The sequence below is a fragment of the Bubalus kerabau genome, chromosome 7 (assembly GCF_029407905.1).
Source record: "Bubalus kerabau isolate K-KA32 ecotype Philippines breed swamp buffalo chromosome 7, PCC_UOA_SB_1v2, whole genome shotgun sequence".
NCBI lineage: Eukaryota > Metazoa > Chordata > Mammalia > Artiodactyla > Bovidae > Bubalus > Bubalus kerabau.
In genome coordinates this window covers 30,805,484-30,832,059 of record NC_073630.1, presented here as the reverse complement: position 1 = coordinate 30,832,059, position 26,576 = coordinate 30,805,484, and the positions used below count along the sequence as shown (strand labels likewise).

The 26,576-nt window shown below is 40.3% G+C and overlaps 1 protein-coding gene and 1 long non-coding RNA gene across 2 annotated transcripts in view; both read right to left on the bottom strand.

Moving 5' to 3' along the window:
* The window catches only part of EGF (epidermal growth factor), a 107,248-nt gene that overhangs the window by 80,000 nt on the left and 672 nt on the right, over window positions 1-26,576 (bottom strand). The window contains 4 exon segments of the mRNA XM_055587566.1: window positions 3,182-3,398; window positions 3,401-3,426; window positions 3,839-4,011; window positions 6,257-6,456. Coding sequence (XP_055443541.1) covers window positions 3,182-3,398; window positions 3,401-3,426; window positions 3,839-4,011; window positions 6,257-6,456 — 616 coding nt within the window.
* On the bottom strand, window positions 19,084-26,013 carry LOC129657615 (uncharacterized). Its single transcript, XR_008716889.1, has 3 exons — window positions 24,101-26,013; window positions 21,457-21,542; window positions 19,084-19,914 (listed from the first exon to the last, which is right to left on the bottom strand). It is a non-coding gene; the product is annotated as an uncharacterized LOC129657615 (long non-coding RNA).

Here is a 26,576-nt window from a genome sequence, read left to right as displayed (position 1 = left end):
TCTGACACTGTTTCCACTGTTTCCCCATCTATTGCCCATGAAGTGATGGGACCAGATGCCATGATCTTCGTTTTCTGAATGTTGAGCTTTAAGCCAACTTTTTCACTCTCCTCTTTCACTTTCATCAAGAGGCTTTTGAGTTCCTCTTCACTTTCTGCCATAAGGGTGGTGTCATCTGCATATCTGAGGTGATTGATATTTCTCCTGGCAATCTTGATTCCAGCTTGTCCTTCTTCCAGTCCAGCGTTTCTCATGACGTAGTCTGCAAAAAAGTTAAATAAGCTGGGTGACAATATACAGCCTTGACAAACTCCTTTTCCTATTTGGAACCAGTCTGTTGTTCCATGGCCAGTTCTAACTGTTGCTTCCTGACCTGCATACAGATTTCTCAAGAGGCAGATCAGGTGCTCTGGTATTCCCATCTCTTTCAGAATTTTCCACAGTTTATTGTGATCCACACAGTCAAAGGCTTTGGCATAGTCAATAAAGCAGAAATAGATATTTTTCTGGAACTCTCTTGCTTTTTCCATGATCCAGCAGATGTTGGCAATTGGATCTCTGGTTCCTCTACCTTTTCTAAAATCAGCTTGAACATCTGGAAGTTCATGGTTCACGTCTTGCTGAAGCCTGGCTTGGAGAATTTTGAGCATTACTTTACTAGCGTGTGACATGAGTACAATTGTGCAGTAGTTTGAGCATTCTTTGGCATTGCCTTTCTTTGGGATTGGAATGAAAACTGACCTTTTCCAGTCCTGTGGCCACTGCTGAGTTTTCTAAATTTCCTGGCATATTGAGTGCAGCACTTTCACAGCATCATCTTTCAGGATTTGAAATAGCTCAACTGGAATTCCATCACATCCACTAGCTTTGTTTGTAGTGATGCTTTCTAAGGCCCACTTGACTTCACATTCCAGGATGTCTGGCTCTAGGTCAGTGATCACACCATCATGATTATCTGGGTCATGAAGATCTTTTTTGTACAGTTACTTTTATTTATTTCTTTACTTAATCTTCACAATAATCTCAAGAAATAGGTGCTACTATTATTCCCAGTGAAAAACTTCTGCTTCATTGACTATGGTAAAGCCTTTGACTGAATGAATCACAAAAAACTGGAAAATTCTTAAAGAGATGGGAATGCCAGACCACCTTACCTGTTTCCTGTGAAACCTGTATGTGGGTCAAGAAGCAACAGCTAGAACCAGGCATAGAACAATTGATTGGTTCAAAATTGAGAAAGAAGTACATCAAAGCTGTATATTGTCACTCTGCCTATTTAACTTCTATGCAGAGTACATCATGTGAAATGCCAGGCTGGATGAATCACAAGCTAGAATCAAGATTGCTGGGAGAAATATCAACAACCTCAGATACGCAGATACTACTCTAAATGCAGAAAGTGAAGAGGAACTAAACAGTCTCTTAATAAGGGTGAAGGATGAGAGTGAAAAAGTTGGCTTGAAACTCAGCACTCAAAGAACTAAGATCATAGCTTCTGGTCTCATCACTTTGTGGCAAATAGAAGGGGAAAAAGTGAACACAGTGATAGCCTTTATTCTATTGGTCTCCAAAATCACTGCAGATGGTGACTGCAGCCATGAAATTAAATTAAAAGTGACCCAGAGGGATAGGATGGGGAGGGAGGTGCGAGAGGGGTTCAGGATGGGGACCACATGAAGACCCATGGATGATTCATATCAATGTATGGCAAAAACCACTACAATATTGTAAAGTAATTAGCCTCCAACTAAAATAAATAAATTGAAAAAAAAAAGTCAATTGCTCCTTGGAAGGAAAGCTATGACAAACTTAGATAGCATATTAAAAAGCAAAGATATTACTTTGCCCACAAATGTCTGTATAGTCAAAGCCATGGTTTTCCCAGGAATCATGTATGAATATGAGAGTTGGACCATAAAGAAGGCTGAGTGCTGAAGAATTGATTCTTTTCAAACTGTGGTGCTGGAGAAGACTCTTGAGAATCCCTTGGACTGCAAGGAGATTAAACCAGTCAGTCCTAAAAGAAATCAATACTGAATATTCACTGGAAGGACTGATGCTGAAGCTCCAATACTTTGGCAACCTGATGTGAAGAGCTGACTCATTGGAAAAGACCCTGATGCTGGGAAAGAGTACAGGCAAAAGGTGAAGGGGGCAGTAGAGGATAAGATGGTTAGATAGCATCACCAACTCAATGAACATGAATTTAAGCAAACTCTAGGAGATAGTGAGCCTGCCATACTACAGTCCATGGGGTCACAAAGAGTTGGATATCACCTAGCAACTTGGCAACAACAAATTATCCCCACTGTATGACTGTCAGCATAATTGATAACATATCAGGCCTGTATAGTTTCTCCTGTCTTTCCACTGACCCTACCCTACTCAGGACTGTACTGTGCAGCAAATAACTTCTGTTGTCAAGGGCTTTGCAATTAATTGTTGTTGTTGTTCAGTCACTAAGTCACGTCCAACTCTTTGCAACCCCATGGGCCATAGCCTGTCAGGCTCCTCTGTCAATGGGATTTCCCAGGCAAGAATATTGGAGTGGGTTGCCATTTCCTTCTCTAGTGCATCTTGTAATCAACAGATGTGGTTTAACAATCATTAGGATCGAGTAGTCTCTATGCTCTGTTAGTCACCAAAAAGAGATGAGGACCTTCGTTGTTGTATTTCCAGCACCCACAAGACTAAGTTACTCCTTCATGACTCTTGACTTAGGGATGCACTTCCTGTTTCCAAGTATGTACTCCTAGACCCTAGGTTAACTATATACTTGTCTCAGTGGCCCCTTCACAGTGTGGAGTGCAGCTACAAATGCTTTCAGATCATTGTCCACCTGATCCCACCCTGTAAGTTACCCAAAAATATACTGATCCACTGATTGTATGGAGTGGCCTGCCTTCTTTTTCAATCTCAAGATACTTTTTCAATTCAGTGGGCACTTCTGTTCTCTCCATCCTCCGATACCTGCATTAAAGGAGGCAGGATGAGAGAAGCCATGCAACCTATCAAAGTCACTCACCTAATAAATAGTATATCTGGGACTTGAACTCAAGTCTTTTAGACCCCGAAATCTGTGCTAAACCACTACACCAGTTTAGCTGACAAAAATAAAATTCATTTTTCACACAAACTCCAAATGGCAAGTGTTTTATTTTACACCAAAAGCAAAACTTACCGCAGGGAATATTTGCTAAATATTTGCTAAATATGACGGAGGACAGAACCTCCATCATAATCACAGGAACAAATACGAGGATCACCTCCTCCTCTATGGTACTGAATCCAAAAGAGCCGTTTATCAAGCATATCCAATGATACAGCTGTTATTGTCTCTGATGTCTCTAACAGAAGCTTCACTTCCATACCACCAAGATCTGCTCTGTGAAGGCTGCAGCCACCTCTGAAGACCAAAACATAAACCTGAGGGCCAACATATCACAGAGACACTTCAGTGAGTGTCAGGCCACTTAAATGGTTGACTCTCTCAGTGTTTCAGTAGTCCCCAGATGTCTGCACAGGACGAGTTTGACTATATGAATGAAAATTCAGTTCAACAAATACTTATTGTAATTCCATGTGATTTCAAGTTAGAAGGAGAATTTGCTTCTCTAGCGGGAAACCTTGGTAGTCAAGATGCTATTGGTAGAGGGAACCTGCTTCGGTTCCAAATCCAGGCAAATGCCCTATTGAAAATGGGGTTTGTGCACCATAAAAGAGGGTCTTTGTCTCAATCAGGAGGCCCCGTTGAGTCAAAATGTTATGATTCCTTGACTTTTCATCAGATTTTGAAATATATTTCGATGTCCAAAGCCAACAGAATTTACCTTGCTACTGATCAACTGCTATATTTGCAGAATATTTTAAAGCACTTAAGAGAACCCAGGAATTGTTTCCTTTCATATCAGTTACTGTAATGATTCCTTCCTGTTGATTAGACCAAATAAGTTCTTCATTGATCCAATTTATTGCCATTCCTGAAACATTTTTATCTATATCGTATGCTTTCTGTAAAACCAAAATTTTAAATTGTTATTAGTATTTCTCCATTCACAACAAAATTGTTTATTTTTATATAACTAGTTTTATTGTTTTAAGTAATTGTCATTTTTGTACTTTCCCAAAATTATTTAAATGATAAACTATTCGTAGATACTGTGCCATTATTCAGATGCAGCTATATTCATTCTCCCATGTGAATATTTCTGGGCATAGTATTTATATCAGTTTTGAAATGAAAATGAATTCTCTAAAATGAAAATTATCTCTCTAAATGAAAATTTATTCACAGTCATAGTTGTAAATAATTTTAACTACAGTAATGGCAGAATTTCAATTTTATCTTACTACTACTACTACTAAGTCACTTCAGTCATGTCCAACTCTGTGTGACCCCATAGACGGCAGCCCACCAGGCCCTGCCGTCCCTGGGATTCTCCAGGCAAGAACACTGGAGTGAGTTGCCATTTCCTCCTCCAATGCGTAAAAGTGAAAAGTGAAAGTGAAGTCGCTCAGTCGTATCCAACTCTTAGCAACCCCATGGACTGCAGCCTACCAGGCTCCTCCGTCCATGGGATTCTCCAGTTTATTCAATTCCATTTGCCAGTGGAATTTCCCAGATTCTCACCTGAATCCAATTTCAAGCTTTGCTAAATTCTAGCAAGACTGCCTTGGAGGTTGTGCATAGGGTCTGAAGTGGATTTCGAGTTGGGGCCCCCACTTTTCTTCTAACACCTCCTCCACCAGGTCCTGCTCTTTCTACAAGTCCTCACCCTTCCGGCTATGACCCCAGGATCCTCATAGCAGGGCTTTTCTTTATGCTTTCTCATGATAAAAACAACTTAACTAAACCTCTTCTAATTTCAGGCTGTGCAAGTAAACCAGTCCTTTAACAGGGTGGAGGGTGAGAGATGGGAGGAAGCCCTGGTTTGCACCACAGCAAATTTCAGTGGTGGAAATAGTCCCACAATCTGGTTTTCAGCTACCAACATGAAGTCACTGAACACAGAGTTGGGCAGAAATCAGTCTCCAGAATCTGTGCTATTCCTACATCTCATACAAAGTAATCTAGCCAATCCATTTGATCAATTGCTAATATATTAATTCACGCAGGTAAACTGTTTGCTTTTTAATGGTTATCTTCTATAAGCAATGTTTTAACCCAAAGGAGGGACTGATACGAGTGGATTTTAGGCTTCAGGCCAATCTGTTCCTAATGATTTGCCACAAATTCCCAACTATCTAATGCTTTTTTCCAGTTCTCTGACAGTAAACCCTCCAGATTCTTCAACTCAAGATTTTGAAGCTAGTCTACAGATGGCTGGAGAGTAATGAGTAGCCATTTTTGTTAAAAGTGAGATTAGCAAGTTTAGAGATGTGATAAAACAAATTATCACCTAATTGAAGGCTTTAGGAGGGTGAAAATTTTGCTTAAAAACAAAAATTAAACAAAAGCACAAAAGCAAACAGTGGGTACTTTGTGTTGGGTATAAATACTGAACGTGAAGCTACCTGCTCTCTATAATTCACTTTCCAGGAGAAAACATTTCTATTAGGACTCATTTAAGGGTTTTACTAATTAAGAAGAAAGATTAAAGAAAAGTGCTTGAACCAAAATATTTTGCTATATCACCTGCTTTATTTTTTTTTTTTCCAGCATGCAAACACCTTGAGAAGAAAAAAAATGTCTTCCTAAATTTCAGGTGCAAAAACCCATGACAGATTTTAAACAGATAAAACAGGGCTTCTCAACCTCACACAACTGATATTTAGGGCCTGATAATCCTCTGTTTGGGGGACTGTCCTATATATTGTAGGATGGTTGGCAGTGCCTCTGGCCTCTAACACATTCTCTCTTCTCCCCATTCTAGTTGTGACAACCAAAATGTTTCTAGACATTGCCAAAGGTCCCCTGGAAGCAAAACTGCCACCAGCTGAGAACCACTAGAATAGAAAATAATGATGTAAATAATGTCTTAATCATAAAACGGTGATCTGGCTTATTAAACTTACATCTTTCCAAAATTACACTGACATCCTCACTTTCTCCTTTGGGGACTTCTGGATATCAATGCCACATGCATGGGCTTGTTCAGTAACATGATAGCACAGATGCAGATTAAATACCTACAGGTGCTGGATGCATATCTGCATTGTAATAATTTTCATTTATCTGAATGTTACAAATTTTGCTTTATCATTTTTGACAGCCCATTCAAAAATCCCTCAGATGACACAGGAAATGGTACTTTACCTCTTGCCTTCTCCCATTCAAATGAACTCTTTGCAAGAGTTATCTTTGTAGATCAACCCAATAGATTCTTTCTTCATTGTAATGAAAATCCATGATCACTGATATGCCAGCATCTGCCACCAGTTGTTCATAATTTGTTCCTTCCAAATCAATCCTACAGATACTATTTCCATGGGAGAAAATTAAAAAGGGCACAAGACCTGCATGGGAAGAAACCAGTGTATTTTCAATTCCTTTTTTCTGATTTAGACAAAATACTTCCCCATGACAAATAACACAAGAAGAATTAATTTTTAAGTCCTGATTTTATACTTTAAATAAATATCATTGTTTAGAGGATAAAGAATTCCTGTAGATGTTCACAATTCCTGTAATTTTGTAAATCATCTCCACAAATTGTAAGAAATGAATGTTGCCAAATTATGAAAAGAAAAATGACTGAAGAGAAAGACACTTCATGGCTTAGTAATATTATATGTTCAAAAAGAAACCACCTACTGTATTCTATTATACAGAGGGTCTGTATGTGTCAAATCTAATTATGTAAATTAGAAATAAAATTGCAGATATTACTGTTTGGGAATGGATCTCTCCTTCCTCTGCAAAGTCACTTCAGTTGTGTCTGACTCTGTGCGACCCCATAGATGGCAGCCCACCAGGCTCCCCCGTCCCTGGGATTCTCCAGGCAAGAACACTGGAGTGGATTGCCATTTCCTTCTCCAATGCATGAAAGTGAAAAGTGAAGGTGAAGTCGCTCAGTCGTGTCTGACTCTTAGCGACCCCATGGACTGCAGCCCACCAGGCTCCTCCATCCATGGGATTTTCCAGGCAAGAGTACTGGAGTGGGGGTGCCATTGCCTTCTCCCTCCCTCCTCTAGTCTTACCTTATGAATAGAGCCTCCAGGTTACAGACAGAGAAGAAGATGGTGAAACCTAGAAGTCTTAGGAAAAACTGAAATGCCATCCATGAAAGCTCTGAAATAGTTTGTTCCTGTTAACATTGTCACATAAAATTTAGGACTCCCAATTAAATTCAAATTGTATGTACACTGCATGGGACATCCTTTACCTTTAATAATTGTTCCCTGCTTACCTGAAATTCAAAACTCAAGTAACTGAGTAGCCTATATTTTTATTTGCCAAATCTGAGTAGTGGACCTCACTGGACACCTTGATTTCTACAAGGCCTTGCCCTGTATCCTAACCCCATACCTGAGACCCTGTTCTGTTCTAGGTGATGACCATCTACCCATTCTGACTCCCAAGTACTCAATACCTGCTTGGGAATCTGATACCTTTCTCTGGAAATTTCAGCAGAAATTCTAGCTGACTTCACACAGAGCTTACCTGTGATGCTCCAAGACAGGGGACTATTTCAATCCCTGCAGCCAGGGTTAGAAAATGTTGGTTTTCTTGATCTTTCCTGACTGAGGTTGGGGAGGCTTCTTCCACTCTGCCTTTAGATAACAACACCAGGTAACCACAAAGATGAGTAGGGAATTAGGAAAGAATTCCAACATATTCTCACTGCCCTGCCAGGGTGACTCCATTCTGTTTTAATATTTCCACCAATAGGAACAAAGTCAAAGAAACTAGCAGACCAATCAAATTAATAAAAGCAGAATCTATCCTATGGTAGTTATTTTACTAGCAATAATAATAATGAACTTTTACATCCTGATCTCATTTGCCCTTAATATAACAACATGGGCTATATAGGCCATATACTACATTTGATGAATCAAAGAGAAAAAAAGAAATTTGAAAAACATTGAAATCCATAAAACAAACCATAGCATTAACTTTAACAGCTTTTAAAAAATATTTATAAAAATACTAAATACAACAAATATTATCTTAAGATTTTTCTCATTCATGGGTGAATTCTAGCATCCAGGGCTTTATCCTAGCTCTCAGAACTAGAAGACCTAGACATTACCTAGCTCAGTGTTTCCCAAAATCATTCAAAAGAATCACACAGGGTGTTGTGTGTGTGTCTTTAGCAGATCACTTCCCTGGAGATTCCAATTCAGTAAGTTTGGGCTGAGGACTAGGAATCTGTTTTTTGAACAGATAATCCAGGTGATTCTTTTATCCTACTGCATGTGAAAATCATAGATCTAGTTCAGATGAGAAATTCGATGATGCTTCCCAAAGTCCCACCAACAGTTGGTGCAGAGTTAGATTTAGAACTCAGGTACTATCTTCCCAATCCAGCACTCTCTCCTGCCTCGCTCTGGGTTGTCATAAGTCAAGACATCACAAGCTTAATTTTACTCAAGTAACTGATTTTAATTCTGATCCCCTCCAAATGCCGCTCCTATACTGTCAGCATCGTTGTGTGTAAAACAGAGCCTAGGCTGAGTATTGTAAAAATGAATTATAATATGATTTAAAAGAAAGTTAAAAGATTAGTCCTGGTAAAATAGTCATTAGTCTGTACTATGCTGGAAATGATAAATACGTTAGTGGTTTTTAAGACTGTGTGGTACAATCTGTGGATGTATCAGCAGGGTGTGCATGTTTGAACAAGTAAATTCTCCCATGTCAAAGCCTACAGCGTTTATTTTGGGTGCAGTTCAGTGAGAACAAAGTGCATAGAAAATCACTTCTAAGCAACACAAACCCAAAGACAGCAAACAGGTCCCAGCAAATCAAATGGAAACTCTGACTTCTCAACCTGGGGATTAGTAGGGGATCGTCAGGAATTAGAAAGGAGTCCAGGATGTTTGGAGCACATTGACGATCTGGGGCTTCCATAGCACAGAGGTTAAACACAAAAAGCGGGGTTTTGATTGAAAGGGTTGGGGTGGGTGGGTGGGCAGCAATATTGCACAACCAGCATCTCTTCATCTGCTCCAAGTTTGGGAGAGTGGCCCCACCCAGGTAAATGAGAAGAGGAATCAACTGTCCACTTTGGGCCTTGGGGGCAAAAGCTCATGGGACCAAGTGAACACATCAAGGATACTGGCAAGCATATTAGCAAAACACCTTAGTCTTCTCAGGCCCACACCATCACCTGCCCTCAACACCACAGGTTTCCTGCTCTAGATCTGGAGACAGATTGAAGAAGGCTCACAGGACAAAAGAGAAAATAGAGCTCTGGATCTGCAGGATTCAATGACACCCTGAGAAAAGAATGTAGATTTAAACTGCTGCTGCTGCTAAGTTGCTTCAGTCGTGTCTGACTCTGTGCGACCCCAGAGACAGCAGCCCACCAGGCTGCCCCGTCCCTGGGATTCTCAAGGCAAGAACACTGGAGTGGGTTGCCATTTCCTTCTCCAATGCATGAAAGTGAAAAGTGAAAGTGAAGTCGCTCAGTCGTGTCCGACTCTTAACGACCCCATGGACTGCAGCCTACCAGGCTCCTCTGTCCATGGGATTTTCCAGGCAAGAGTACTGGAGTGGGATGCCATTGCCTTCTCCAGTTAAACTGATGGGTCTGGTGTAAAAAAGCCTGATGCCTCCTCACCTACTCCTGCCTAAGCTCCCGATAGGAGTGATTTGTTTCTCCCCAGCAAGGAGCTGACTTGAATATTATCTGTGTCTTATGAAGTGCAAAAGTTTTACTTCACTCTAAAAGTCTATCCTCATCTTTTTTCAATTACAGGACTTAAAAGGGTATACATTTACTTTTTGGGAAATCACAGCTTTCTTCTCAACTTATTCATTAGGGTCAAAACTCAGGACAGGTGAGAGAGAAGCTGGATGACTCAGAAGTAATACATTGAATAAAAACAGCTCATACAACTCAATAACAAAAAATACCCAGACAACACAATCAAAAAATGGGCAGAAGACCTGAATAGGCATTTCTCCAAAGAAGAAATACAGATGGCCAATAGGCACAAGAAAAGATGCTCATCATTGCTAATTATTAGAGAAAAGCAAAGTAAGTAGGAAAGAAAAAGATGTCACTTCATACCAGTCAGAATGGCCATCATTAAAAAGTCTGCAAATAACAAATACTGGAGAGAGTATAGAAAAAAGGGAACTCTCCTACACTGTTAGTGGGAATGTAAATTGATGCTGCCACTATGGCAAGAGTATGGAGGGCCCTCAGAAAACTAAACAAAAAATTATCATATGATTCTGAAATCCCACTCTTGGGCATATATGCAGAGAAAACCATAATTCAAAAAGATTCATGTACCCATATATTCATAGCAGCACTATTCACAATAGCCAAGATGTGGAATGTCCATTAACAGATGAATGAATAAAGATGTGGTACACATATACAATGGAATGTACTCAGCCATAAAAAGAATGAACTAATGCCATTTGCAGCAACATGGTTGGACCTAGAGATTAGCATAGTAAGTAAAGTAAGAAGGAGAGAAAAAGAAATACCATATGGTATCACTTATATGTGAAATCTAAATCCAATACAAATGAATATAACTACAAAACAGAAACAGGCTCTCAGACCCAGAGAACAGACTTGTTGCCAAGGCGGGGTGTGGAGGGAGGGGTGGAGAGGGAAGGATTGAGAGTTTAGGATTAGCAGATGCAAACTATTAAATATAGGATGGATAAACAACAAGGTCATACTATATAGGGTGGGGCATTATCCTGTGATAAACCATAATGGAAGAGACTATAAATAATATGTATAATTGAATCACTGTTGTACAGCAGAAATTAACACAACACTGAAAATCAGCTATACCTCAATAAAATTTTTTAGGAAATAATAACACATCTAGGAAGGTGAGAAAAGAGATGTGAACTTAAATTGTTACCAAACCAAACTTGGGTCTGCTCGCCTGTGTGCAGTAAGGCCCAGCTGCTGATATCAGGTTGTGGTGAAGAACAGCACAGTGTTTATTGTAGGAAGCCATACAAAGCCTGGAACGGCTAGTGCTCAAAAACCCTGTACTCCCCATGGCTTTCTGAAAAGCATTTATAACGGGAGGTGGGCAGGGGGTGGCATCCAGGCTGTGCGATCAGCTCACATACAATCAGCTCACTCTGATTGGTGAGGTAACAGGGCAGTGCCCCAGGGGTTAACAATATCAGCCCTTTAGGCACCAATAGGTGTGTGTAGGGAGGGCTATGTGCTCATGGTCATCAAATAGTTAATTACTTCCATTTGGTTGGGGGGCGGGGGGAGGGGATTAATACCTGTAAAACAACTCAGGAAAAGTGCATCAAATCTGTTATGTAGGTACTTCAGAGAGGAGCTGAAGTAGTGGGTAAGGGGGAGGAGGGGTCTGTTGCAGGAAGGTCCCATTGGGTCCTGCTCAGTTACAAAATCTTAAGTCTGTAAGAAAAGCTCTGAAAAATGTGAAGATTGCCACTCTAGACCCTGAATTGTGGTAAAATGGTGGTAAAAATGACCTGAAGCAAAAAATAGCCCCTTCCTGACCCTCAACCACTTGCTGATTATCAGCTAAAGAGGACCCATCGCCAGGTCCTCAAGACAGTAACTGAGGCTAGCAAGTTCCACAAAATTAAATTTGTTCAACAGAGTTGCTCAGTCTTTCCTGTGCTATCATACACTTTGATTCTCCAAGAGGGTGGGTGGTGCCTATCACCATCATAGTAAGAGCCAACCTCTTGAGTGTTACCTCTGGGGTAGCACATTAAACACATTATTTGGTTTCACTGGGTAATGTTAGGAAGTAGGTGCTCTTGGCATCTTCATTTTACAAAAGAAGAAACTCAAGTTTAGAGCCATTAACTTGCTACAAGTCACATGTCCAATCAATTACAACTGGAGATTTAAAGCCATGTCTTTCTGATCACAGAGTTTAACTTTTAAATATCATGCTTATCCTGAACTGAATTCATCAGGAATTCATTGTTGAGTGTCTTGTAGTTGGTATCTGTCCAGACACCCACTTTGGGTCACATGTTCTAGGCATCTCACCAAAAGGCTGGGATCTCTGCATCCATCCGTGTTCTAGGAACTAATTAGAAAGTGGGTCCTTTCAGTGGATTCTATATCATCTGGATATTTTTATACCTAATTCTATAATATATTGCAACCCATATGTAATGTAATCCGTGCATTCATGGCCCCTTTCTCCATCTTCAATTCCACTGGCGTATCATCTTTGAATGTCTCTCTGTTTCTATCTGGAGAAGGCGATGGCACCCCACTCTAGTACTCTTGCCTGAAAAATCCCATGGACGGAGGAGCCTGGTAGGCTGCAGCCCATGGGGTTGCTACGAGTCGGGCAAGACTGAGCGACTTCCCTTTCACTTTTCACTTTCATGCTTTGGAGAAGGAAATGGCAACCCACGCCAGTGTTCTTGCCTGGAGAATCCCAGTGACGGGGGAGCTTGGTGGGCTGCTGTCCGACTCACACAGAGTCAGACACGACTGAAGTGACTTAGCAGCAGCAGCAGCTGTTTCTATCATCTTCCTCCTCCTCTGACATTCTGGCCTCCCTCTCATAAGGATGCTGGTGAGTACATTTGGGATCCACCTAAAAGTCCAGAATAATTACCCTATCTCAAGATCACGTTTGTGACGTCCCTTTTGGGATGTAAGGTCACATTCACAAGTTCCAGGAATGAAAACATAGATATATTTGGGGTCCCTATTCTGCCTGAAATAATTAACAATGGTGAATATCTTTTCATGGACTTATTTACCATCCTTATATCCTTTTGGTGAATATATCTGTTTAAATCTTTTGCTCATTTTTAATTATATTATTTATTATTATTGAATTTGAAAGGTTTTTTTTTTAATATATGTTAAATACAAGCCCTTTGTCAGATATGTGTGTGTGCTCAGTCACTCAGTCATGTCCAGCCCACCAGGTTCCTCTGTCCATGGAATTTTCCATGCAAGAATACTGGAGTGGGTTGCCATTTCCTGCTCCAGGGGATCTTCCTGACTAAGGAATCAAACCTTAGTTTCTTGTGTCTCCAGCATTGGCAGGCAGATTCTTTACCAAGCCACCTGGGAACCCCCCTCTGTCAGACACATGCTTTGCAACTGTTTTATTCCAGCACATGGCATGTGTTTTCATCCTCTGGACATTGCCTTTTGTAGAGCAGAAGTTTTCATTTTGATGAGATACAATTTGACAAAATTTTTCCTTTGTATATTATGCTTTTGGTGTGTCATTTCTAAGAACTCTTAATTCCAGGACATAAAGATTTCTGTTTTCTTCTAAAAGCTTTACACTTTTACATCTTAAATTTAGAGCTATGATCCATTTTGAGTTAACCTTTGTATAAGGTGTGCAGTTTAGGTTGAGGTTGATTATTTTGCTTGTAGATGTCCAATAAATTCAACTTCATGTTGAAAAGACTATCCTTTTTCTGTTGAATTGCTTTGGCATCTTTGTCAAAGATCAAATTGACTATTTTTATATAAGGCTCTCTCTGGACTTTCTAGTCTGTTCCATTATCACTCTGCTAATACCACAGCTCAGTATAACTTTTTACAAAAACTAATGATAATGCAGTTTGAGGGACTTTCCTGCTGGTCCAGTGGTTAAGACTCTGCTTGTAATGCAGGGGGTCCAGGTTCAGTCTCTGGTCAGAGAAGTTGATCCCACATGCTGCAATTAAAGATCCTATATGCCACAGCAAAGACTGAAGATCCCATGTGCTGCAACTAAGACCTGGCAAGGCCAAATAAATAAATAAATATTTTTAAAAATAATGCCGTTTTGAAGAACAGTGAACACTGTTAGAAGGTTCTTATGCTATAGGTAATTGTTCATCTTAAGTAAGCAGGCTTATCCCTCAGCTCATCAGCATAAACTATGCTCAATTTTATTTAAAGATTGATGCTACCAGACTAAAATGCATTCCCTTAACATTAAAGCATCAGAAGTTTTTCCAGATGTTACACACACACACAGCACGACTCAGAAGTCACTACCTTGACCTGTTCTCTGAGTTTTCCCCTTATATTTTCTATTTTCTGCTGGACATTTCCAACTGGGGATGTTGCACAGTCCGAAAAGTCCTTCTGCATGTTGTAAATTGAGAGTATGCGTCACTTTCTGATTCATTTGCATCTACTGAAAAAAATTAAATATGATATGTATTTAGTCACTCAGTTGTGTCCAACTCTTTGTGACTCCATGGACTGTAGCCCACCAGGCTACTCTGTCCATGGGGATTCTCCAGGCAAGAATACTGGAGTGGGCTGCCATGCCCTCCTCCAGGGTAAATATGATATAGGAATTCAAAATTTTGGTTAAAAGTTCATTGTGTTTTGCTATTTAGTCTTTGATAACTGTAATAGACAAAAAGGATATTTCACAATTATATCTATATCAAATACAAGAAAATGCTTCACTGGCTGTATTTATAAAATCGTAGAATAGGCCTTTTTAATTATATCTATCAGCTATTCACAAATTTTATTGAATTAGACTAGCAAATTTCTTCCTTCCTGTAATTTTAATCAGTAAATATAAACTAACCAGGTGTTGCATTTTATATTTTAAGCAAGTGGAATTGAAGGGAGAAAAATCCTTTATTTAGAAGTTTTTAAAAACAGTTTGGAAAATTCTGCATACAGGAGTAATTTTAAGAATGCAGACATGAGTGTCTTTAATAAATGACATATTGACATTGATTCAACAAGCAAATCACATGGAAAAAAACATTTCCAACGTCAGTTTTCAAACCACTTTCTTCATCAATCAGCAAATTGCTTTTTCACCAATTAGACTGTCATCTTTAACGTGGAGGGATAAATTTCTGTTGTTTTAGTTATTTTTTGAGTAGCACACCTGTGACATCAACTTATCACAGAAAAGGTACAAAAAAAATTTTTAATACTTGTCTCTTTTTAAAAGAAAAATATGCAGTATTTGATTGTTGTCATAAGTGCTTTACTTCCAGATACTCTGCAGAAAGCATGTAGGGCAAATATTAACATTTTCATGGTTACTCTCTGTTCACTACAAAGTATTATAAAGAATCTAGTTTAGCCTTGCTTTTATAGGAGTAATGACATCAGTGACATCCCACTGCATTTTGTGCAATTCCAGTTTCAGTGTTTTTGCTGCCCTGTTTCCCTGCAAAACTGTGGAGACTGTACTGTAGGGTCTGCCGAGGTCCAGCCCCAGTGGATCCAGGGAATTCGAAGCGGGGACGGCGTCGGCGAGGATCAGGAAACAATTGCTTAATTAAACGTTAAGTAAGGATATAGAGTGGTTAAATAAGGATAGCTCAGTGAGGAAATTCAGTGGAGAAAAGAGGCTGAATAATTCAGCCAGAACGTGAGAGAAAGAACGACATGGGGAGACCAAGTTTTGGTGAACAAGGCCCGCACTTTATTTTCCAAAGAAGTTTTTAAGTTATGCATAGAGGATAATGGGGGAAGGGGTAGAGTCATGCAGTAAGCCAAGCTTTCTTCCTGCAAAGTTATCATATGCAAAAGTTTAGGTGATTTGCATAATCTTCTGGCCCGGAGGCCTGTTAACATTTTAAGAAACTTATTTTTCTCTAAAGGTGATTATTCTAAAGTCAGGCGCCACCCTCCAAAAGCATTAGATAAAGTTGCATTCCTATAGGGCAAAGGTATGGTGGGCTATAACAAGAAAAAGAATTAACTCAAGGGTCCAAGGTTACAAACATTAAAGCTACTACTTACACCAATCATATTAATCAATACACTGCCAGGGACACAGCAGGTAAGGGATATGGAGACTTAGCAGCAAACATTGGCCCAACAAGTGAAAAACCCTTGACCAATAATTAACTGCTCAAAGGAATCTGTATTTAGACAGTTTAGAACATCTCATGCCTCTCACAGTTGGGAGGCTCTGAGCAATCACATGTGGCCGGAAAAACCTATTCAGGCAGGCTAGAGGACTTCCAAAGGAGTTTGTAGGTTGAAACACTATCACACCCAGGAACTTTATTAACTGGAGCTGTAAGTTAACTCTTTTTTTTCAGAGAGAGGTAGTGGGGGACAGCCCCCCGTAAAGTCAAAGATGTAGGTGAGAGCACAAAGCAGAAAGTAGGCAAACTCTGGTTTTGGGGGTAGATGCTCAAGAATTTCCAGGGGGACTCCTGAGGCTCGATCCCGCCTTTGCGTATGCCAAGCCTCCTTCCCCATGACCTTTGTCATGGGTAGAGCTCCTGCTCCCGGCAAGGGTCCACTATTATCTCACCCAAGAGTTTTTGTTGATGCTCCAGTAAATGCAGCGGCTCTACTGTCTCTGGATACAGGTGAACAATTTTTTTCATAATATATTTGTTAATATATAAAGAAGTCAAGAAGTCCTTGACTACTGAAAACAATTTCTTCTCTGATGCGTGTTTCTTTTACTGGCTTATGAAAAGGTATCTCAGTTCTTTGTACATTTCATTGCTGAAGTAGAGAAGTGACACAAATGTGGCTAAGATCACTGGCACTGGAGATAGAATACCCATGTGGACTCGTTACTGGCTCTGCTATTAGCTATAATGGCCGAGTGACTTTCAGTTCATTGCTTAACCTCTCTGTGCATAGGTTCCTTCATCTTGGAAATGGAAATGATAATCGTATTTACTTCATTATTATGAAGACTAAATAAATTCATGCCAAGTCCTTCGAATTTTCCCCTACATATAGTGCTGCTGTTGCTGCTGCTAAGTCGCTTCAGTCGTGCCCGACTCTTAGTGACCCCATGGACTGCAGCCTACTGGCTCCTCCATCCATGGGATTCTCCAGGCAAGAGTACTGGCGTGGGGTGCCATTGCCTTCTCCACCTACATGTAGTGAGTTCTCAGTAAATAAAAATACCATAACCTGAGATATATCAGAAACACTTTTACCCTCAAACTGTATTATTTTTCTTAAAATTTTAGTAGCTTTCTGTGAAGCTCTCAGTAGTAGTTGCTGACAAAAGAACACATTTAATCTGTTGTTATGTGGTTTTCCATGTATTATTTTAGGCACGTTTTACCGTAGTGGAAAGCAGGAAGAACAAGTACCATTTTTGCTATAAAGTCAAGAACCTCAAGGAAGCCTTGTAACATTTTATCAGTAAGTTTAGTAAATGCAGTCTTACATATTGTAATTTTGAACATAATTGTGAAAATCATAAAAAGTTAATTTTTCACCTTCTGGATTCTCATTACTAAATATCTTGCTTGTCTTGAGGGCTTCATTAGCTAATGTTTTGAGGCAAATTTTCACTCGTTTCAAGATTTATCACTAGTAATAACTATAATAAGTGTAAATCCAAGACTTCCTTCTTGTTAATTTCTCTTTTTTTGGTCAAACCTAAACATTGTTATCCCTTCTGCAGTCAACAAGGAATAAGGGTCAGTGCAGTTCTTCCCTCATTATCCTCTTGGGCGTATTAGCATTATCTGCCATATTTACTTCCTTTGCAGGAGGGTTTTTAAGGCACTTGTCAGATTTTGTGAGAGTTAGTTTTGATAAAAGCCCATAAGTCATGAGGTAAGCTGTAGCCTACCCTGCAGCCCACCTTCTAAGCTGGGAACCTCACTGTCCCCAGGATAGTGGGCATCGTCAGTGATGTCCTCACTGTCTGCCCAAACACACAACTGATGTTTCAGAAGTGTTTGTTGAGTTGATTTAAATTAATTCATTGGTGTATTGGTGTGTTTATGAGGACATAGTCCTACTTTCCAAGTGCTTTCAATATAGAGACTTAATAAGGGACTTTCCCTAAGCCAGATTAACACTATTAATACTTTTCAGTAGAAAGAAGTAATGAAATCATTACACTGGTGGGCTTTCAACAATCAGTTGTGGGGAGCAGCATGTTCTTGGTAAATTCTGTACAATGCATTGAGGGTCCTGAGTTCTGGTTCTCTTAGGATCCTGGTGAGTTACCTCATCTCTCTGGATTTCAACCTCTGATCTGTCACATGAGGCAGTTGAGTTAGATGATTTTGAAGATCCTTTCTAATCTAACATATCAATTCCCATCTTGTCTGTCTTACAGAACTCAATAGTTTCCCTGTTTGCAGCATTTTTGTAAAGAAGCCTAAGCTTGTGGTAAACTGTAAATAGATATTTTCCATCTTAACCCCTATTTTCTGTGAAAGGTTTCCGCTCTCTGCTTCTCTAAACTTCAAATACCAAATCAATAATGCATCATTATGAGCTTTGATAAGGAAAATAAAATAATAACCTAAAACAAACAACCTCTCCCAAAAGACAAAAAAAGCTCAACTCTTTTAAAGAAGTCCTCAAAATTAACTAATTGATTAAATCTGTAAAAATTTATTAAAGGTAAAAAATTTGATATTGGTCTTATTTATAACTAACACAATTATCTTCTCCTACCTTTACAACAATATTCCCCACATCGAAAGGTTGAACAATTATTTGCCTATAGGTACTACATTCTGAGTGTTTCTAGACAGACAGAAACAAAAAGAAAATAAGAAGTGTTGGAATTTAGTTATTTCCTAAGTCACCACTTCCATTGTTCATATTCTACCAGAGAACACCCAGGATAAGATGATTGCTAGGACCTGGCTCATGCCAAGAAACAAACTTCACATTTCTCTAAGAATTGTTGAAAATCTGAAGGAATGGGTATTAGAAAACTTAAACAAAGCAAAGGTGTTTCTAATATGCGTTATCTTACTGTGTTTGGTAGCACAATAGATAATATTTAGTGGGAATACACTGTGTGTCAGGCAAGATTCTAAGCACCTTACCAAATTTATCCAGTCTTCACAACAATCCTGTGAGCTAAGTATTAGCATCTCATATCAACTACATAATTGGACCTTGTCCATTTCAGGAGTTGAGGCCTAGCAGGACCTGCCAGGCTGGGTGCACTGACCAGGCATGAGAGGATTCCTTCACGCAATGCAAAGCGATAAGCGAGTGGGGCACAGGAACCACCACCGGTCTGAAACAGCTCCAGGAGGAGGGACCTGTGGAAGCTCCCCAGCTATCCCTCCCACCCCAACCTAAGGAGATAATCTTGCCATTGCAGAGGGCCTCCCTCCACCCTAGTGAGAGCCATTCTGTTCATCCAGATTCCTCTGACCACAGTGGATACTCAAGATTGGGCTTTACAATCAGCCCCCAGTTTGAACATAGCAAGGACAGGCATAATCTCCCATGACCCCTACTAGATTGCATCTCTTGCTGTACCAGGCCTCTGTGAAATTTTTCAGTGGTTCCTTTTTTTTTTTTTTTTTGCCTTACCTAGAACCAGATGGAGCTGAATGGGAGTGGACAGGGGTAGGGTAGTGAGGATTGAGGTGTGGTCCTGACTTGGGAACTTGCCCAGCCTCTTGCTTCATTTCATTGGAACAGAGTATTTGACAGCTGCTGGGGGTGAGGATGGCAGTGGGCCCCCAATACCAAGACCCTCCAGTGGCTGTTGTTATAAAGCCACACTGGTGTATTTGGCTACACCTCTCCCTGGAATGTTTCAGGGCTGGTTGACCCTGAGGGGGAGGCATTACCTTTGTAGAAAAAGTTGCAGGAACGTCATAGAGCAAGGCAGGGTAGAAATGGTCAATTGCTTGGGGCTAAGAAGCTATGGGCTAGAAAGTCACCAATAAAAGCACCAAGGTGTCTAGAACCAAACTGCCTTAATAATAAAAGTGCTGGGGTGTTGTGCAGGTGATGGCACTCTGGGGAGACGGCTTACCTCATGGATAGGAGTGGTACTGTATGGCGTTTACAGAACTCTTGGCTTAGGCTTCTACAGCTTTGTAAGTTTGTAGAAATAAATACAGTCATTCTGTTAAAAAAAAAAAAAAAAAAAAAAAAAAAATCAATCCACTTGTATAAAGCACCAACCAAAATTCACTCTGTCTAAAATATATCCTCTGTTTGAAAAGGGCACTTTATCCTGTCTCTTTAGTAGCAAAAAACATGGTCATTTCACATGTGTCAACATAATCTGCATCAAAGAGGAATATCCACGCAGAAGGTGCTTCTCTTTAGCTTTCTGTTGCAGAAGATAACACCTTGATGTTGGAAGACAATCTCCTATTATCCTTTCATGAACCTTGTTGGGTGCTTTTTAAATGCGCTGAGGCTCACAATGGAAAGTTTTCTCCACATACCTTATTATTTCCCCTCTTACATGAAATTTTTGCCATGATTCATTAGAATAGCCAAGAAGTATAAAAGTTTCAGAATTTGTTTCAAATGTGTTTTCCAAAACATAATGACTTTTAATCCACTTAGCGCTTTTAAAATTCTGAACAATGTTGGTTGAATCTTAAAATATATACATTTCCACACACTGGGTAAATCACCATTAATGATAGTAACCTTTGTAATTTCCTTGCAAACCAAGAAAAAATCAAGTTTCTACAGTAAACAGAATAATTGTAAGCTTCAGAGGGAAAGAAAGAAACACCAAAATATCCCTAGTAGGTTCTACCTCTGGGCATGTTTTGAAACCTCATTAGGGAAGGACCCAAAATGCAGAGGACTGGTGTCAGCAGCCATATATTATGACAGTGTTGAGTTTCAAGAATCTTCCATCTTTGACCTATTTATTCAAGGATAGTTTATAGAAGAAGAAAGATGATTCTTCAAGCTTCTGAAATTTTAACCAGAAAGGCATTGAAATGAATGAAATAAAATACTATTTCTCAACTGACAAACCAGGTGCTAAAGAATAAGACAGCTGCTCTGAGGTTGTTAGGGCTGTCTGTATCCTAGCTACCAAGCATCCACAAAAAGAACTACGTCATGAATGAGATCTACTTACTACACACAAAGCTGGTCCATAGCACCCTGATAGGCAGCTCTAAAGTGAGGAGCCAGGTAATGTGTTCCTCTGAAAGCCTTCATCTACTCTTCCCTGGATGGGGCTTAGCAAATAAATCCGTGCAAACCATGAATCACTGTCACGCTCACACACACTCCAGGGAGTATCCTGGAAAATCCAGACTCTGAGTGACATCAGCATGGCTAGGCTTGGGAGAATCCCAAAATCAAGGTCTTAAGTGAAGACAGGTGCATACACCAATTCAAACTCCAGACTCAGAAAGGTCAAGAGGTGATGAGAACAGACATTCCCGCCTTGTATTCAGCTAAAGAGACTGAAATTTCTACACATTAACTAATTTCCAGCATCAAAGGAAAGCTTTGAATGATGATGTTAAGGAAAAAGATCTCCTAAAGAAAAACATATTTGTATGTTTTAGTCTACAACTGCCCTCAGAGGTTAGTAACATTGGCCATATAAAATATTTTCTGATACAGCAAGACCTTTCAAGAACTATAAAGGTCACTTCTATTTAAAGTAATTTTTTCTTCTTCTCACCTGACAAAAACATCACTCATCCTTCCAGGCCCAGATCCCAGTCATCTTCTTATGGATCCCAACAACTGGGACAGCTGGGGACATGCCTGGAGTGATAATATACAAAGCCAATATTTATTAACATTATTGTTAAAAAAGAATCTCTACAAAATAAATCTTCATTCCTGGTTCACCTAATATCCAGATAATACTGTCTTCATGGTGAGTAGTATTAGCATTCTGGATGAAAGTACTGACCTAGAGGCAAGAAGTAAATCGACAGTGGGGACAATTACACTCTGATGGTCAAGGTTTTGTTGTTGCTGTTATTTTTGTTCCTGGTTCTTTCTTAAAGTTAATTTTAACATTAGAAACTACAACATAATGAAGCTCACGTTTTGTTCCTTAGCTCTGCTGCTGCTGAGTCACTTCAGTTGTGTCCGATTCTGTGCGACCCCATAGACGGCAGCCCACCAGGCTCCCCTGTCCCTGGGATTCTCCAGGCAAGAACACTGGAGTGGGTTGCCATTTCCTTCTCCAATGTGTGAGAGTGAAGTCGCTCAGTCGTGTCCGACTCTTCGCAACCCCATGGACTGCAGCCTACCAGGCTCCTCCGTCAATGGGATTTTCCAGGCAAGAGTATTAGAGTGGGTTGCCATTGCCTTCTCCGGTTCCTTAGCTCTAGGATTGCTCAAATTTGGAGTTATTACTACAACTTAACACTAAGCTGTTTTATGGAATTTGAGAGTGTCTTGAAAAATATTGAGAAATTCCTTGAAGAAAAGTACATTCTTTAAAACTGGCCTGGACATTCTGAAAAAGTTCTCTAGCTATTTAGGCTAGTTGTTGAGTCTTTTTTTGTTTAGAACAAACAAAACTGCTTCATTAAAATAACTGCTGAAATAGATTAGGTAATTTACATATATTGGAAAGTTACTAATTTCTTCTCCAATTTTTCTCCACTATAATCAAAGTGACTAAAATATTAAGAATGTTGAACAGATTTTAGAAGACGTATTTTCCAGTTAAGGAATTTTTGTTTCCTTTCATCTGAGGTGTTATGTTTGATTTTTTAACTGTCTGGATTGAGAGACAATATGTAAGTTCAGTTCAGTTCAGTCACTCAGTCGTGTCCGACTCTTTGTGACCCCATGAATCACTGCACACCAGGCCTCCCTGTCCATCACCAACTCCCAGAGTTCACTCAAACTCACATCTATCGAGTTGGCAATGCCATCCAGCCATCTCATCCTCTGTCGTCCCCTTCTCCTCCTGCCCCCAATCCCTCCCAGCATCAGAGTCTTTTCCAATGAGTCAACTCTTCCCATGAGGTGGCCAAAGTACTGGAGTTTCAGCTTTAGCATCATTCCTTCCAAAGAAATCCCAGGGCTGATCTCCTTTAGAATGGACTGGTTGGATCTCCTTGCAGTCCAAGGGACTCTCAAGAGTCTTCTCCAACACCACAGTTCAAAAGCATCAATTCTTTGGTGCTCAGCCTTCTTCACAGTCCAACTCTCACATCCATACATGACCACTGGAAAAACCATAGCCTTGACTAGAAGGACCTTTGTTGGCAAAGTAATGTCTCTGCTTTTTAATATGTTTTCTAGGTTAGTCATAACTTTCCCTCCAAAGAGGAAGCGTCTTTTAATTTCATGGCTGCAGTCACCATCTGCAGTGATTTTGGAGCCCCAAAAAATCAAGTCTGACACTGTTTCCACTGTTTCCCCATTTATTTCCCAAGAAGTGATGGGACCAGATGCCATGATCTTCGAGCTTTAAGCCAACTTTTTCACTCTCCTCTTTCACTTTCATCAAGAGGCTTTTTAGTTCCTCTTCACTTTCTGCTACAAGGACTTAGGGGATGGTTTTATTCATGTGGTATGAATCAAGATCATTCCTGTGATTTCTGAGCAGTTGTTTTTTGTTTTTGTTTTTTTTTTTGAAAAAGCTTTTGCATAACTCTAGCTGAAAAAATAAACCAGATTTTGGTCATGGAATTACTCTGGTTTGCACGTAACAGGGAAGCTGACCAAACCCTAGCCGGTGCTGAAATCAGTGATTTCACTGTTTACTGCTAAAGGTGACCTCCCCAGATGGCTGACTAGTGCTGAGGTTTGGCCTGCATTTCTTCGTCACTCTATTTACCAGGAAAGTGAAAGTGAAGTCGCTCAGTCGTTTCTGACTCTGGACCCTGTGGACTGTAGCCCACCAGGCTCCTCCGTCCATGGGATTCTCCAGGCAAGAATACTGGAGTGGGTTGCCATTTCCTTCTCCAGAGGATCTTCCCCACCCAGGGATCGAGCCCAGGTCTCCCGCATTGCAGGCAGACACTTGAACCTCTGAGCCAGGAAAGTTCATATAAATAATGCAGGCAGAGACATCAAACAGGAAAAGTTCCTTTTCAATTGCTATTTCTCCTCCAAGGAAAATAGGCTTGAAAGTTCAAAAGCCACTTGACAGCACTTTTTCTTATTGCTCTCCTTTTGTAGTGTAGCCCAAACAGAAGTTAACAGAATACTCAGTGATTAGAAAAAAAACAAAAAGAAGCAATAGCAGCAGGAGGCATGGGGGAGGGGAGAAATGAAAAGAAAACCCACGTCTGCGTTACCACTTGGTTTATCAGGCTCATAGTCACGTTCAAGACAACAGGGCATAAAGTTACCTGAATCAGACCACAAAGGATTCTTCCTCCTGGGTCAGGCTGGCCACACGTGGTCTGTCTCAATGCCAAGGGTGAGGAATAAGGCAAGTAAAATTTAATTAGAGGAAAAATAGATGATGGCACCATATCTATTTAGAGAGAAATAATATCTTCTGAAATGCATGGGCATAGGGTGCGACCTGGGCAGTTATTGGCTAACGTAAGACATGGAGTGTCAAGTAGAGGCTTTAAGCCTTTGACTTGCAAGGAATGAGGGAACAAAGAGTCAGAGTCACATAGTGGCATCTAGACATTCCACCCTCCATGGGGTCTGGGCCATGTCACTGCAGTGTTCAAATAAGGCATCTTGTGACATGATTTGATCAAAGAGATTTAGCCAAGATATGGAGCCAAGAGGATATTTATTAAGCACAATCTGCCAGCCTCTGTGGTAAGTGCATTTCCCATATTATCCCATGGGATCCCCACAACAATTTCGAAAGGGGGTATTATTATTTTTCAGCAATATTCCACTATGTAGTTGTGGTTTAGTCATTAAGTCATTTCTGACTGTTGCGATCCCATGGACTGCAGCCCACAGGCTCCTCTGTCCGTGGGATTTTCCAGGCAGGAATACTGCAGTGGGTTGCCATTTCCTTCTCCAGGGGATCTTCCAGATCCAGGGATTGAACCCCGGTCACCTGTGCTGCAGGCTTCCTCCTGCATTGCAGATAGATCCTTTACTTGACTGAGCCACCAGGGAATTACAATATATTCCACTATAGCTCCAGTATTAACTAGGTAGCATAGATTTGAAATAAGGTATGTTTGCCTCTAAAACCTCGGTTCCTTCCATTTTGTGACACAGTCCTCCTAACTCATTGTCTCTGTCCTGGGCTTCAGGTTTATTTCTTCAACCAGCCTCAGTGAAGGCACTTTTGAGCCACCAGCAGGGACTAGTGAGAAGCACGAGGTGTAGGTTTCCTTGTTAGCAGCGAGTTCCTTGAGACTCTAAGGGCATGTACAGAAGTTCATTTGCATCTTATTTTTTCTCTCTCAGTTTCTGCTTCTTGACTGGTTCCCACTCTCTCTTTGCATCCCATGCAGATGCCTGGCTGTAGTCACTTGCCAATTACTCTCTCCCAACCCAAAGAGGGTCCAGGCTGCTCGACAAAAACTGTGCTCAAAAGCTCTGCCTCCAACAGCTGAGTCACCGGCTCATGGGGTTATTTTTGCTTTTTGTCATTTTTTTTTTTTTTTGGCTGCACTGCACAACATGTGGAATTTTAGTTCCCCAATGAGACTAGGGATGGAACCTGAGCCCCCTGCAGTAGAAGCTTAGAGAATAACCATTGGACCTCCAGGAAAGTCCTTGTCATTCCTTTTTTGCTTTTATTGTTTAGGACTTGCATTATCAAGTCAGGGATACTCATTCATTCAGCAAGAATTTACTGAGTATAAACCACGAATTTACTGAGTATAAACTATGACAGTTCCAGGTGCTGGGGACCCAGAGATAATTAGAACTCAGTCCTTCCTTCTAATACCCTAGGGTTCTGCTCACCCATTCCAGTGAGTGCTCCCTGGTGACAGAGCCTTGACCTCCTCATTCATGTAATTTCCTTTACAGGAGAGCCAGGACAGGAGCCCAATGTCAGCAGTTTGGTTCAGAACTGTTCCCTTTATTCCCATTATTTTGTGCTAATTTCCAGAGGCTTCTCTTTCTCTTCTGGGAAATTTACTGTTTCCCTCAATCTACCTCTTCTGGGGAGCCAGACCTCTTCTCAAAAGGGTAAAATGACAAGAAAGGAATATCAGGGCAGTTTATGCCCTTTAGTGAATGGAAATGACTGCCCTATTTCAGCAACAGGTTGGAGAGCCACCAAGGATTAAAATAAATTCTTACTCAGGATTGCTGTTTTGCATTCAGTAGAATTCCCACTTCCTCTTGATTAAGAACCCATTTAATATGAGAGAGGCTGTGGCATGTTATCATTTCTTAGCAGTTCCCAAAGTTACAATGCACCTGTTACTAAAACTGGCGCTGAATCAGAGCTTCAGAAACAGCTGTCGGGGAGAATGCAGGAGGTTTAATTTGAAATTTAGCTTAACTTTCACAATGAAGGAATTACATCTGTTTCCAATTCCCTCCCCATTTTTCACTGGTTTTTAGCAACCTCTTAGTTCCTATACAAAGTTATTCAAAGGTTGATGTTTTTTTTCTTTATGGCTTAGAGACAGTTTCAAAATTTTAAAAAAATCATCTGTTTCCCCAATTTCCCATATAAAGCTGATCAACTAAGTATTTAATCACTCCTCACGTCAGAATCAAGACAGAGGTTTATGTTCAACTAGTTAAAAATGAGACCTATTCACTCACACACAGAAGAATAGTTTGAATTATTATGTTAGTCCTAACAGCCAATAGGATGTTTATAGTCCTAACAGCCAATAAGGAAACAAACATGCATTGAAAACAAAAAGGAAGCAAATATAC